The sequence below is a fragment of the Palaemon carinicauda genome, chromosome 1 (genome assembly GCF_036898095.1).
Source record: "Palaemon carinicauda isolate YSFRI2023 chromosome 1, ASM3689809v2, whole genome shotgun sequence".
In the NCBI taxonomy this organism is placed as follows: domain Eukaryota; kingdom Metazoa; phylum Arthropoda; class Malacostraca; order Decapoda; family Palaemonidae; genus Palaemon; species Palaemon carinicauda.
In genome coordinates, this window is record NC_090725.1 from 65,690,198 (window position 1) to 65,705,675 (window position 15,478).

General features: G+C 46.1%; 1 protein-coding gene across 1 annotated transcript in view; it reads right to left on the minus strand.

Annotated features, from left to right (window-relative positions):
• Window positions 1–211: 211 nt before the first annotated feature.
• The window catches only part of LOC137648611 (uncharacterized), a 234,531-nt gene continuing 219,264 nt past the window's right edge, over window positions 212–15,478 (minus strand). Inside the window, exon 6 of the mRNA XM_068381543.1 lies at window positions 212–2,135. Coding sequence (XP_068237644.1) covers window positions 1,872–2,135 — 264 coding nt within the window. The 3' untranslated portion in view covers window positions 212–1,871. The remainder of the gene's footprint in view (window positions 2,136–15,478) is intronic.

The following is a 15,478-nucleotide window of genomic DNA, read 5'->3' on the forward strand; positions in this document are numbered from 1 at the left end:
TTATTTACATGACGCTTAGAGGTGAAAGAAGACAAGCATTCATGGCAGGCTAGTTTAAAACCCAGAATAAATTCTGTTCTTTTTCTGTCACCAATCCACCGCTAAAAACCATAAAGCATATGAATACTGAATAAGTTTAACATTTCGCAATAGAACGTAACTCATCAAACAATGAACCACAACTACTCTAGTACAAATAAGACAATACACCTTTAAATAAATCACACTTTATTGTAAATAGTTCCACTAGTTATTATTTGACAGAAAGTTATTTTTTCCAAGTTTTGCGATGCAACCTTATGAGATCCAATCTAATAGAGAGATTTGCGATTTATCTTTTTCAAAAGTATAAAAACAAACCTATGTATAAATAAGCATGTCTACTTGAAGTCCTTTATATATGGAGCTGAAAAATATAAAAAGCTACTAATATATAATCAAGTCTACCTACCAGAATTACATATTTTACTTTTATTATAATGCATGTGGTAAAATACTTACCACCAATAAAAATCTGATGCGTACATCAATATTTGTTCTATAACAGTAAACAATACAAAACCGGTATTAGGAGATAAAAAAAACTTGAACATTTTAGTAAGGTAAAAATTTGCTAGTGCACAGCACCATTTTGCAAAGTTGCAAAGACTACTGTAATTTCATTTCATGATAAGTTTCTCGTTTGATAGGTAAGAGCTCTGAATCACAATTTCATTTGTGTTTTATCTTACCAGTATCATGAAATGCAAAATCCATTACAACAGTCCAAACAATGCCTTACTACCCTTTGGCTTTTCAGTTTCCTGAGAATCTATTAGATGCTCATGTAACGAAAATGAAAAGAGCATTTCAAATAAATTTGAAAATAGATTTGAACATCTGAATTGGTTTCTAGTAATGCACAAAACCAGCTATATTATTTACCTTATTTTGCATCATTAACTTGTTACTACTTTATAATTTTCACAGCAATTCCCAACAACACTGTGAATACAAAGCTACACTTCATTGAGCTATTAGCTAGTCACTATTTGGCACTTTTGGTACTAACATAGAACACTACAGAAAAGTTAGTCATACAATAATGAAAACTTTCAGCACCACAAACTGTAAGATACTTGAAGAGGAAGCAAGATCCACTATCTTACATCAGCAATTAGCGACTTAGTGTAAACTTTAAATATATTCCTGTTATTTTTACCCTTTTATGGCCTACAGTAAAAATTAAATTCAGATAGCAAACTCAACTTGAGAAAAAGTAAGAGCTACACATTTGTCTGGCAAAATACTGTACTTGCTAATATAACTGGCCAAACAAAACAAAACTCTAGACTCAATGAAATAGTTAAAAAATTATAATTTTGTAAATAACTTTACATATGCCCAAAGATGTTTTATTTATGTAATGTCTGGATAGTTTATAGAATTTTTAACTCATACTTGTGACAGCTACCATGAACTATTGGAAAAGACACTCTCAATCACATTTCAGTCAATTAATATTTACCATTATTGTAAATGTAAAAAATATCTTTTTTTTTCAGAAGATATTTTACTAATGAAAGATGAACAGGCATAACACAAATCTCACAAATCAAAAATATGATAGAATAACTTTCAAGCTACAGAATAAAAGAAAGATAGTGAATTGTGAAGGAGATGATGAAATGAAAATACTTGTTTTGCAAGTCACATCCAAAAGATAACGGTTGTCAAAGTTTTTTGGGGAAAAAGATAACAGAAAAACAATGTACACCTACAGTGATCTAGATTCATAGTCTTGAACCAGGAAAAAAACACAAATAAGGATTAGTCTTAAATCTTTGTTATATAAAATATAGCCACAAACTATTAATTCAACAAATATAAATTTAATTCCTTAAAACAGATTTAAAATAGCCTTCATTCATTTGGCCATCATGTATATCAAAAACAAGTTTTCTTGATCTTGCATCTGCAATTAGAGATTGCCAGTCTTTATTCTGGGAAAGGGATGATAGACTGGCAACAACAAAACACGATTTTCTTGCTCGTGTGAGTGCAACATTAAGCCGCTGTCGTTCAGAAAGAAAACCAATCTGAGATGTGGAGTTTGCTCGTACAAATGAAAGAATTATAACATCTCGTTCTTGGCCCTGAAAGAGAAAGGAAATACTCTATGGAAATTTATTTCAATAAAAAAGATGCATCGTATATCATTTGTGAAAAACTTATTTTCTTATACAGTACTTCTTTAAAAGATGACATGAAGTTAATTAAGTGTACTTTTCAAGAAGAAAAATAATCTTTCCTGGATTATTAACGTAATATTAACCTTGTAAACTTTTAGTGATTATTAACATAACATTCTTGTAAACTATAATCATTGTACCCCTTGTGAATTTTGGCCTTTTTTCTTTAATTATATTTTTGTGTGGTGAGAATGTGGGAAAATTGTTGACATATTTTAATTGGATAAAAGAAGACTAACTAATTTGTTAGATTCTTCTGGTAATGGTTGTGCTTCCAATCCTACTATTTCTGTTTCCCCTGTCAAGATCTGTGTTACCCTCAACAATGGCTCTCCCATTTCTTAATCTACATTGTCAATGGCATCTCCTATCTATCTTCTAGTCACCCCCCTTGATCCTTATCCTTCCATTTTGCTCCCTACTGCTAAGTTGGACCATAATATGGATTACCTTCAATACCAGTTGTGGCCTAGAAGATGGCCTTTACTTGGCATTCTACAAGCTTAAAAGGGCACTGCCCTTGGTTCTTTCACATACTATACTGGAGCTCTTCTATCATTAGTATTCATTCCTCCTATGAGTGCTCAGTTCCCTTCTTCAGCTATTGTTTTTCTCATGTGTCTTCTACTTGTGCCATGCTTGCTATCTTGATGCTTTGGCTGGAGTAAATTCTCATTCCAAGTGGTTCAAGTTCCTTTCCATCGCGCAATATATTTATCAATGTTGCAAAAGTGCATCCTTCTCTTCAATAGATATAAATAGTGAACATCAACAATAATTCCTCACTGCTATAGAGGTCTATAATTATGATCAGTCTTAGGTAGTAAGTTGGACCAAGGCACCAGCCACCTTTTGGGATACTACCACTAGAATTATTGCATCTTTTCACTGGCCAGATAGTGCTACATTGAATCCCTCTCTGGTTATGGCTCATTTTTCCTTTACCTATACATACACAGAGTATTTTGGGCTATTCTTTACACAATCTCCTCTTTCCTCATGCACCTGAAAACACTAAGATAACGGGAAAATTCTTCGTCACAAGGTTTTATCTACTGCACTGTAATTGTTCAGTGGCTACTTTCCACTTGGTAATGGTAGAAGAGACTCCAAAGATATGGTAAACAGCTCTTCTACGAGAATGAAACTACAAAAAAAAACCACTGTTCTCTAGTATTGGGTAGTGCCATACCCTCTGCACCATGGTCTTCCACTGTCTTGGGTTAGAGTTCTCTTGATTGAAAATGCACTCAGGCACACTACTGTATTTCATGTTTCCTTATTTATTTCCTCACTGAGCTATTTTCCCTGTTGGAGTCCTTGGGCTTATAGCATCCTGCTTTTCCAACTAGGGTTGTAGCTTAGCCAGTAATCATGATAATTATATACGCCGGCTCCTTGAAGAATATCCATGACTCCAGCAAAATGTTTTCTTTCCAAGAAGGTGTTTTTCCAGCCTTTGTTTGAAAGATCTAACAACTCCATGCCTTCTTGCCCTTTCAAACACACATGCTCCTTTGTATTGGCTTAAGCCTGTGAGTTTATCTGATCTCTTTTGGTTTCTATGTTGGCTTGTTCCACACTCAATTCACTTCTATTTCACAAGCTAAGACATTTTTCTTCCCAAAAATTTGGCCCCTCCTATACTGTATACCCAACATGAATCTTTATGGGGCGTGCAACTAACCTCTGCTTGGGATTTTAGAAATTCAGATTATTGCATTTATGGTTAACAACATCTATATTTCAGATTTCAAAAGAAGTTGTTTTATGGCTAATACATCCACTTCTTACATTTACGTAACCGCATCCAGTCCCGTATATAAATGGACTTTACTCCAAATAGCAGAAGGTTGTGTTCTTTTACTCACTGAAGAAACAAGCCATGACTTACACCAAGCTGCTTTAATTTCTTGTTGAAATTGTGCTCTGCATTTTTTGTATATTGCAATATTCTGTTCAGCAAATTTCTGCAGCACCTTGTTAATGTAATTCTTGTAGATCTATGTAACACCGGAATTTCTTGAGACCACCAAAGGACTGGTTGTAGATTGTACAGACCTGTTGTTTTTGGAATGGAATACACTAACGCTTTGGGAAGAGCCTATGTCGCCTCTCTCTCCGACGAGAACGTCTGGGCGAAGGAGAGCAAGCTCTCCTTTTCCTCTTCTCTCTCTCTCCCTCCTAGCCTCCGAGGAGGACGAAGACGATGAGGAGGAGGGGGGGAAGGGGAGGTATACCGATGATCGCGCTTGCGACGTTGTGGTTTCGTAGAAGCGCAAGCGAGAAGCAAAGTAGGCGCCACGGGAGGTGAAGTTACTACATCTGCCGACACTTCAGCGGCTGCCGACTGGGTTGACAGGATGTAGGCGCGGTCTGGAACTCCCGAAGGTTCCAAAACAGAAGGGACCTGAGGTAAGACTGTGCCCCAAGAGGAACTGGTTCCACACTTCCACCGAAGGAGAACCAGTAAGTCCAAGGTCAGGCCATACCGCTCGTACGTGATCTGGAATAGAAGCGGTAATAGAGTTATTCCCGATGGTGGAAGAAATTATCCCACTGGGAGGGGCAACGTGATCCGCCTGACCAGGGGGAATGGGGGTTAAGTCAATGGTGCCGCTCTTCCTTGACTTAACCCCCGGACGAAGGAGGCAAGGAAGAGTCTGAAGGGAGAGATCAAGAGGCCAAAGAAGAGGCCCGAGACTCCTTACATTTCGACGGCTAGCCTGGAGGTAACGAATCCTCCTAGGATTTCTTCTTCTTCCTCTTCACAAACTTATCCCACTGAGAGGGCGACCATTCTCTACATACTTGGCAGGGGGGAGCCTTTAGAACACCTATGACCTCTGCACGAAGGGCATAGGGAATGAAGATCCACATCCGGTGGTGACATGAATGTGCCACAAGATTTCGGGGGAATCCCGGGACACTTCCTCATAATAGAGGACGTCACATCTAATAAAGAAAAGAAAAAGAAAAAGTTAATCAAAAACACACTAAAGAAAGGCTAGTCTGCCAGTCAAACAAAAGCAGGAGCAGCGGTGCTACCACTGCGACGGCTAGAATTCGATTGAAGGTATTCAGTAGCTACCGACCGGCAGTCCCCCACCCCTAACAGGTGGATAACTACCGGCCTGGTCGTTAACGACCTTGTTAAGGTTTTCTGCCGTATTTTCCAGCTCGCGCTAGAATATCTCCTTTAGTATAGAATGAGGGTTCGTATTTAGTGTTGGAACAAACTAACATTAATCGATAGCCTATTGAAAGGATATCACTTGATTTGCCACCTCATTTTCCTTGACTTTGCCAGAGTTATGACATCACCAGACATATGCTACAGTAAGAACTCAACATTTTAAAACTTTTCTTAATATATTTTTTATTTAAAATGGATACTGTATATCATCAATAAAAGAAAATACTAACTTAACAAGATAAATTAATTCGTTTTTATACAAGAAAATAGATTATTTCGAAGAAAATGGTTGCCCTATTAGTGTGCAGTAATGTCAGCTGCCTAATAGGTTCCAAGCCCTAAAAATACACCACATTAAATTTCCTAATAAAGCTAAACTGTACAAACCACAATGAAACACAACCAAATACTGTACATTTAAATCATTCAATACCTAACTTAATCATTATTACCTGTAAATGAAGTACAGTATAATTATATTAGAAGATAATGCAATAATAAATGGAAAATAATGTAAATATGAAACTTTATCTTTCAAGTGAGGCGAAGCAGGAAAGTGAAAGTGGCAAAAGAGGAGGAAGACAAATGGCAGAAAACATTAACAAGTGGCAAAAAACATGAACACTTAACTTTGATAAACCAATTAACAAATGGCAGAAAACATTAACATGACAAATTCAGAGATAATTTGTATTTTTCCTAACCATACAAACCTTAGCTATTTACATGGGGTATTACTTTCGGCGTAGCTGAATGACGAGCCATTAGATTTTTAACGAGGGTTAACTACCCCCTCGCTAGTTAGCAAGGAGGTAGGGGAGGGGTAGCTAGCTACCCCTCCCCCCTCACACACCGGTGAACTGATTCACTTCGCTTAGAGGTAGGACTTCACGGGGGACAGGGCTGGCGGGCAAGTATGTGTAAATAGCTAAGGTTTGTATGGTTAGGAAAAATACAAATCATCTCCGAATTTGTCATTTGTTCCGTAACCGAAATACAAACCACGCTATTTACATTGGGTGAATTAACCCTTAGGTAGGGTGGTAAGTCCCAGCCTTACTGGCTTTGGCTTTGCCCGGGGACTCAGAATCCGAGTGTGTAGCACTCGAGATAAGGAGTCCCTGCACCTCGCAAGTTCCTTGCTCCGCAAGGAACGTGCGGCCTACATAAGCTTATGTGTGAAGGAAAGAAGTGTGACTCGTCCTAGGAAGTTGACCTGAAGTCCTTTAGATGGAATTCTAGGCTAGGACGTTCCCAATACCACCTCGTCAGGGTATGGGGGACGCGACAGTATTATTTAATACTAGGAACACAAGGAAGCATGGTTTACCTGCAGTGGTTTGAGGTCAGCTATGCAGAGAACCCAGGATGCTGCTTTCCCCAAGAGAGGGGAGGATGAAGAAAAGAGTAAGGGCCAGGCATACTTTTTCATTCATGTAGACTAAAACTGGGTAACAATGCCCTGAACCTTCTGCTACTTGTCCATTAAGGAGCCTGACGATAGACCAGCTGTTGTGCAGCCACCACAGGGCCGATAGAGAACGTATCGAGCCTCCTGTGGGTCACGTCCTGCAGGTAGTGGGCTGTGAAGGTCGTTTGAGGCTTCCAGACCCCAACTTGTAGAACCTGCGTCACTGAGAAGTTTCTCTTGAATGCCAGGGACGTAGCGATGCCTCTGACATCGTGTGCTCTAGGGCGACGTGACGGAGGAGGGTCTGGATTCTGGGAATGATGGATGACCCTGTGAATCCAAGCTGAGATGGTGTTCTCAGTGACCCTCCTCTTCGTCCGTTCTGTGCTCACAAACAGGGCTTGCACTCGAGGACGAACTGCAGCTGTTCTAAAGATAGAGCCTCAGACTCCTTACTGGGCATAGTAGATGGTCTGGGTCATCTGTTACAGAACGGAGACTCGAAATCCTGAAGGAGTCGAACCGTGGGTCCGGAACTCTAGGATTTTTTGAGTCTTAGCCACAAACTCAGGGACGAACCCGAACGTTACCTCCCCCCATCCCCTTGAATGGGCGACGTTGTACAAGAGACCATGAAGTTCACTGACTTGCTTGGCTGAGGCCAGAGCGAGCAGGAACACTGTCTTCCAAGTCAGGTGATGATCAGAATCGTGGCGTAATGGTTCGAACGGAGGTCTCTTAAGAGACTTGAGGACACGAACCACATTCCATGGAGGAGGTCTCACTTCCGACTGAGGGCAGGTAAGCTCGTAGCTTTATATGAGTAGAGAAAGTTCCAGCGAGGAGGAAATGTCCATTCCTTTCAGCCTGAAGGCCAGGCTTAAGGCTGAGCGATAGCATTTCACCGCCGAGACCGAAAGGCACATTTCTTCCCGAAAATACACAATAAACTCCGCTATTGCTGGAATAGTGGCATCGAGGGGAGAGATACCCCTTCCACGACACCAACCACAGAAGACTCTCCACTTCACCTGGTAGACCCCTGCAGATGACTTTCGCAGGTGTCGAGACATCCTTTCCGCAACTTGTTGCGAAAAGCCTCTCTCTGTGAGGAGATGCTGGATAGTCTCCAGGCGTGAAGCCGAAGCGATGCTACGGCTTTGTGGAAGATGTTGCAGTGTGGTTGTTTGAGTAGCTCGTGTCGTGGAGGAAGTTCTCTCGGGAGTTCCGTCAGGAGCTGCAGAAGGTCTGGGAACCACTCTGCATGATGCCATAGCGGAGCTATTAAGGTCATTGACAGGTTGACCGATAGTCTGGTCTTGTTGAGCACCCTTCTCATCAGACAGAACAGTGGGAAGGCGTAAACGTCGATGTTGTCCCACCGTTGTTGGAAGGCATCTTGCCAAGAGTGCCTTGGGGTCCAGGACTGGGGAACAGTACAGCAGAAGCTTGAAGTTCAAGGCTGTCGCAAACAGGTCCACTGTCGGGGAACCCCACAAAGTCAGGACTTTGCTGGCTACTAGAGGATCCAAAGACCACTCGGTACTCACTATCTGCGATGCTCTGCTCAGACTGTCGGCGAGCACATTCCTCTTGCCCTGAATGAAGCGAGCCGATAGTGGAATAGAGTGGACTTCGGTTCATTTCAGTATCTCTACTGCAAGATGGGATAGCTGTTGTGAAAAGGTACCTCCCTGCTTGTTGATGTAAGCCACTACCGTGGTGTTGTCGCTCATCACCACCACGGAGTGACCCGCCAGGATCCGTTGGAACTGTTGAAGTGCCAGATATACGGCCTTCATTTCTAGCAGATTTATGTGGAGGCACTTTTCTGATTCTGACCATAGGCCTGAGGTTCTGTGGTTCAGAACGTGGGCCCTCCAACCTTCTTTTGAAGCGTCCGAGAACAGCATCAAATTCGGGGGAGGATGAGAAGATCCACTCCCTTTCGAAGGTTTCCGTCAGTCACCCACCACTGAAGGTCCGTCCGTTCCGCAGGACCCATAGTGACCAGAATGTCCAGGGAATCGTGGCCTTGATTCCACCGGGACTTGAGCCACCATTGCAGGGATCTCATCCTGAGGCGGCCATTTGGAACCAGATGGGCCAAGGAGGAAAGGTGACCTAGGAGACATAACCACGATTGGGCGGGAATCTCTTCTCGTCTGAGGAAAGGATCTGTGACCCTCCTCAGCCTTGCTATCCTGTCGTCTGATGGAAAGGCTTTGTGGAGATTGGTGTCCAATATCATGCCTAGATATACCAGTCGTTGAGATGGAAGCAGAGAAGACTTCTCGAGATTTACCATGATCCCTAGATCTTGGCAAAGTCCCAGAAGCTTGCCTCGGTGTCGAAGAAGGGTCGACTCAGAGTCTGCCAGTCGTCCAGATAGCGGAGGAGACGGATGCCGATCCTGTGTGCCCACGAAGATATCAGGGTGAACACTCTGGATAATACCTGGGGTGCTGTGGAGAGACCGAAACACAGCACCTTGAACTGGTAGATCTTGTTGTCTAGGCTGAATCTTAAGTACTTCCTGGAAGACGGATGGATTGGGATCTGGAAGTACGCGTCCTTCAGATCCAGTGTACACATGAAGTCTGGCGGTCTCACTACAAGTCTGACCGTGTCTGCTGTCTCCATGCTGAACGGAGTTTGTTTTACAAACTTGTTCAGAGCTGAGAGGTCGATGACGGGTCTCCAGCCTCCAGACGCCTTCTTTACGAGAAAGAATCGACTGAAGAAGCCTGGGGAGCCGTCGGCGACCTCCTGGAGAGCATCCTTCTTGAGCATGATCTCGACTTCTGCCCGAAGGGCTAGCCCCTTTACCGATCCCATGGCATAGGAGCTCAACGACACTGGATTCGCTGTCAGGGGAGGAAGAGATGTTATGAACGGGATGCAATATCCATGACTGATCACGGAGATCGTCCAGGAATCGGCCCCGAGTTGCTGCCACCTGAATGTGCAACTTTGCAGGCATCCCCCCACTGGTGGACATGCAGGAGGATTGCCAATCCTAGCGTTTGCGGCCTCGGCCGCTCCCTCTAGGATTCTTGCCTCCCCTGGAGGACTTTCCGCCCTTCTTGTCTTTGACAGGAAAGAGCAGCTGCTTGGACACCTTCGTCTTTACTGCCGCTGCCGGTTTCGTCGTCTTGGACTGGCGAGGTTGTTGAGGTGCTGGAGGTTTGTAGGGCTTAGATGTAAGAGCCCTTTGGAGAAGAGAATCGTGGTTCGATTTCCTCCACCTCTCAGCTGCCTGTTCCACATCCTTGGGCTCAAACAGGCTCTTTCCTAGGATGGAAGAGTGTCTGAGCTTGCAGACATCCACGGCTGGGACCTTCGAGTGGAACCTCTCGGTCACTGCATCACGTCGTTTCAAGATCGAGTTTGCCCACAAGTTCAAAACTTGGTGGGCAAGAAACTCGATGGTACGTGTGCCCGAGAGGAGGAAGGTCTCCAGGGCCTTCCTAGTGCTCTCCTTGGACGGATCCTCGGATCGCAGTAGGATGCCCAGAGACCCTAGCCAGACATCCAGCCACGAAGTGGCCTGCATGGCACACTTTGCGACCTTCTCCTGACTCAGGATTTCTGTTGCCGAGAATGTCACCTGCTGGCTGGAGAGTCTCTCAAGAGAGACTCCCCTGGTAAGCTCTTCCACGGAGTGGTGAGGCGGGAGAGCTAAACAAGGCTCCTCCATGATCTCAAAGTACCTCCTCTGTTGCACACGAGGAGGTGGGAGGAGCTTGTTACCAGCAGAGGAACGGCTGGAGGAGGCGAGCTCGGAAAGCTGGCCCTCAACCTTATCTCTGGCACTCTTCACCCCTGGGGACCAAGGCAGAGCTGCACTGGCCTTAGAGGGTTTCTGAGTGCCATAGACTTGGTCCAGGACCGTATCCTTGCCTTCACGAGGGGCGGTCTCCGGGTCCTTGAACTTGAGATGCCTCATCAGAGTCAGGACTTGCCAGAAGGTGTGCTCTGAATCATGCTGCTCTCCTCCTGGTGAACTGGCAGCAAAGTCTCCTGTCCCCTACTGCTCTACTTGGGGGGGCCACGTGGACGTTCTCCTGGGGTCTCGCTGGCTCTGGTCGAATCCTGGAAGAAGACTTCGGGACGGTCTTCTAGTCCTTCGGTTCCCTTCTAGGAGGGATGCAGGACTCCAGTATAGAAGTCTGAGGGCTCTTCTCCGCCCCAACATGCGACGATTCTCCTACTCGTGGTGGGGTCTCTCCCATTGGTGCGGTGGGAGGTCTCACCTCGATAGATTCTCCTGAGGACGGAAAAGCTTCGTCCACAGGAGAAGGAGAGAACATCTGAGGGGGGGAAGGAGCCTTCCTTATGGACTTCTTAGGAGCCAGTTTGACCCTAGGAGAAGTCACCACGAACTCTACTCCTCTCTTCCTCTTCAGTGGGGACGAAGCTGTCGTTGGTTTGAGACCCAAATCAGTGAAGGCAGGCTTAACAGCCTGGATGACAGCTCTGATAAGGGACCCAAACCAAGGCTACCGACTGACAGACGCAGTGTCAGAGACTCCCACTGGAGGGAAGGGGATCGGGCGATCCTTCGGAGTAGAAACCATAGGGCCTGCCTGAAAGGAAGAAGAAGATTGGTGCCTAGAACTCTCTGAAGACTTTCCCTCCTCCTGCAAGCACGCTGTTCTGCGCTTGCGGGGGGGAGGGGGATCGTGAAGATGATGACCTGGTTGTACGCGCTCCTGAAGACTCGCTAGGCTGCTCACGTTGCGAAACCCGGCGGGAATCGCGCTTGGGGTCGCGCTGGTGCTCGCGCGATGGAAAAATCGCAGGTTGGCGCGCGGGCAAGGGGGCGCGTGGGCGAGGGTGCGCGTGGGCGAGGGTGCGCGTGGGCGAGGGTGCACGTGGGCGAGGGTGCGCGTGGGCGCACGCGGGCGTAAGGGCAAGCGTTGGCGGTCGGGAGAATGACGGCGGGCAGGCGAGCGACGGTGCGTTGGCGAGCAATGGCGTGCAGGCGAGCGATGGCGCGTAGGGCGAGAAGGTGAGCGACCGCACACAGGCGAGATTGCGCGTGGGCACGTAGGTGACCTTCGGCGAGCAGGATCGTGGGCGCGCGGGCGTGCTGGAGAGTGCTTGCGTGCAGGCGATGGATCACGCGGGTGTGCAGGAGATCGCCGGCACGCAGGTGCACGGTCTAGAGAAGACAGCTGGGGCGCAGGACCAGTAGGTGTAGAAGCGCGTACCAGAGGCTGCTCGTAGGCGCATGCAGGAAACTTCTCGTGGGCGCGTAGGCGCGTAGTGTCTCGTCCAACTCTGGAAGTGCGCAAAGGTGAGTGCGCACGATGGCGCGCAGGCGAGGGCTGACGCGTGGGCGAGTTCCGAGGGCGCGCAGGTGATAGCGGGCGAGAAGGAGAAGGAAGTGTCTCCTTGCCTGCGCCCAGATCCGGAGATCGTGGGTGCGCGGGCGAACGATGGCGCGCTGACGCGCAGGAGAAGATCGCTGGCGAGCTGGAGATCGTGGGCGCGCAGGAGATCGTGGGCACGCATGGCGCGTGTCAGGAACAGGGCGCGCAGATGTGCGCTGGCGAGTAGGAGATCGCTGGTGCACAGGAGATCGCTGGCGCGAGGTGAGCGCTGGCGAGCAGGAGATCGGTGACGAGAAGGAGAGCTCTGACGAGTAGACTCTGCTTCTGCTGCAGGAGATCGCTCGCGCGTTGATTCTGGTGCAGGATGGTCCTCAGCAACAGCAGGAGAGCGCTTGCGCGCTACTCGCGCAGGAGAACGTGGGCGCACAGGTGAAACCTGGCACTTAAGGGACTTGCTCACATTGTGAGACAAGCCCTTTTGCCCCGAAGGGACCGGTGCCCGTTGGAAAACAGGGTGCGTGGGCGCCCACTGCGCGTCAGCTTCCAGGAACGGTGAAGGAAGATCCACAGGTCTGGCAGACGTGGGAGATTGCGAACGATCTGCAGAGAGGTCCAGTGATGCAGCTGCAACGGTCGACTCACGTTGAGGAGGAACCTCTGCGAGGGACGTCGAGGGCGAAGAACCGAAGAGGCGCCTCCTAACTCCCTTGTAGGGAGAAGAAAGACCTCTACGGCAAAGAGGAGGGCGAGCCTTGCGGCGAAGATGACCTCTAGGAGCAGGAACACCATCGTCGGTCCTCCGAAGAGGAGTCTCTGTCAGTGAACTCCCCCGAGGGGGAGAATCACCCGCAGGAGAAACCGTTGGACTCAGCTCCTCCCTCGAAGGATGTTCGGAGGGGGGAACTGAGCCTTCAGCAACATCAGCAACCAAGGCAGGGGGTTTGACCCGACCCGTCGGAAGCCTCTGCCACAATAACATCGACGATAGACAGAGGATCTACCTCCGCTATCGCCGGCGACTGTTTGACAGCTGCGCCCAACTGGATCAAGTCAAACAGGGCTTCCCTGGAGGGCAAACCCTTAAGCCCCAAGGAAGCCCAAAGCTGTAATAAATCATCATTATACACAGTGTTATCAAAATCCTCCCCCAGAGGAGGAGGAGGAGGAGGAGGAGCTGCCTCACTATGGGAGGCAACTCCCTCTCCCGAACCCCGAGGCTGGTCAACAAAAGAATGGCCTACGCTACCACTCGCCGGCCTCTCACGAGAGACCGATCGAGTGGGAGCTTCGGAGGAGGTTCGGGCAACGGAAGATGAGTCCTTGGAACCTTCCGTCTTCAAGGAAACCCTTGAAGGAGAAAGATCCCGCCTAGACTTCTTCCGTCGCCGGGAAAACCTCTCCCACTGGGAGGTAGACCACTCCCTGCACTCACTGCACACTTTGTCTCTATCACACTGTTGACCTCTGCAGTACGGACACAAGGTGTGAGGATCCGTCTCGACCGCCGACATAAAAGTCTCACAAGGGCGGTCGGGTAAGCCAGGGCACTTCCGCATGAAAGAGGTAGAGGCCAACTTCCGAACACACAACTGTAAGAAAAAGCAAAAAAAGATTAAGGCTGTCAATATGCGAGGGTGAGGTAGACACGTCTGAACATCACCCGAGCCAAAAGCGAAGTGAATCATTTCACCGGTGTGTGAGGGGGGAGGGGTAGCTAGCTACCCCTCCCCTACCCCCTTGCTAACTAGCGAGGGGTTAGTTAACCCTCGTTAAAAATATAATGGCTCGTCATTCAGCTACGCCGAAAGTAATACCCCATGTAAATAGCGTGGTTTGTATTTCGGTTACGGAACAACTTAACTTTACATAAAGCTTATAATTATATTTCTTGTTTTTTTTTTTTTTTTTTTTTTTGCCTTTTTTTATTTTTCTATTTTTTTTTTTTTTACTTTACGTTTTGTATTTTCTAAATTTCTTCATCACTCACTTTTCTGTTTTCTTTTTAGATCACTTTGAGCCTCCTCTTGGCATACAAATGGCCTCTTTAAAAAATAACGATCCAAGGAATCTTGTTTCTGCCTGCTTTTTAAAATATTCCTGAAATAACTCGGGCAAACATCATTACATTGAGAAACCTTCTCGGGATGTTGCTTTTCTACGAAATCTGCCATTTTATGATAAGCTAGAATCTCCTTAACCTGTTAACCGTCTCCGACGTCATATGCCGTCCTCCATTTTCTTTGCGCAACCGCACTTGACGGCATATGACGTCCACCACTTTAGAAGATATTTTCAAGGTGTCTTCGACGGCATATCACGCTCATAGATATAGAAAACGAAAGGAACATCGTCTGGCAACACCCTAGCCAAATCTGGTAATCATTGGCAACTGCGTTCACTTGATACGTTTTGTAGAACTGTTTCTTCAGTACGCATTTGGCGTTCAGCTGAGACGGGTCTCCTATATTTTTCTCATCTCCCCGCTACCCTTCACGATGAACGCTCGTAAAAAAATTACGCTATCAGAGTAGGAAATACGATTTATGATTGAGGAAAGTACTGATGGAGAAGAAAGTACTGATGGTGAAGAGGAAATTCAAAATGAGAGTGATAGCTCCACGTGCTCTAGTGAGAATGAAGATGAATTTTCATCGAGTGATGACGAAAACGTTTTGCCATCTGACTGGACGAGGAAAGGAAAGAGCAAGCTTCCCTTCACATTTCGTGGAGATAGTGGTGTAAAGTTCATCATCATAGATAAGGAAAATCCAATGGAATATTTTGCTAAATTTTTTGATGAAGAAGTTATTGATTATCTCATGACAGAAACTAACAGATATGCAGGGGAATTTCTAGATGAAAATGGAGATAGATTATCCTCACAATCAAGAGTAAATAGGTGGTATGATACAGATGCGTGTGAAATGAAACTGTTTGTAGGCCTACTTATTTTGCAGGGCATTGATTCAAAGTTAGAAAATTCAATGTATTTCAAATCACATGAAAGTATTGCTACTCCTTTTTATCGGAAAGTGATGAGTGGTCGCAGATTTGATTTGCTGCAAAAATTCCTGCATTTAGTAGACAATGCAACCATAACAGATGGGCCTGGAAGAAAGACAGCTAAAATAAAACCATTCACAGACCTTATTTTGAAGAAGTTTCGGGAAAATTATATTCCAAGAAAGAATATATCTATTGATGAGTCTCTGATGGGATGGAAGGGGAACCTCTCATGGGTTCAATATATCCCAGCAAAGCGGAAAAGATTTGGTATAAAGTTTTTTGAACTTTGTGAAAG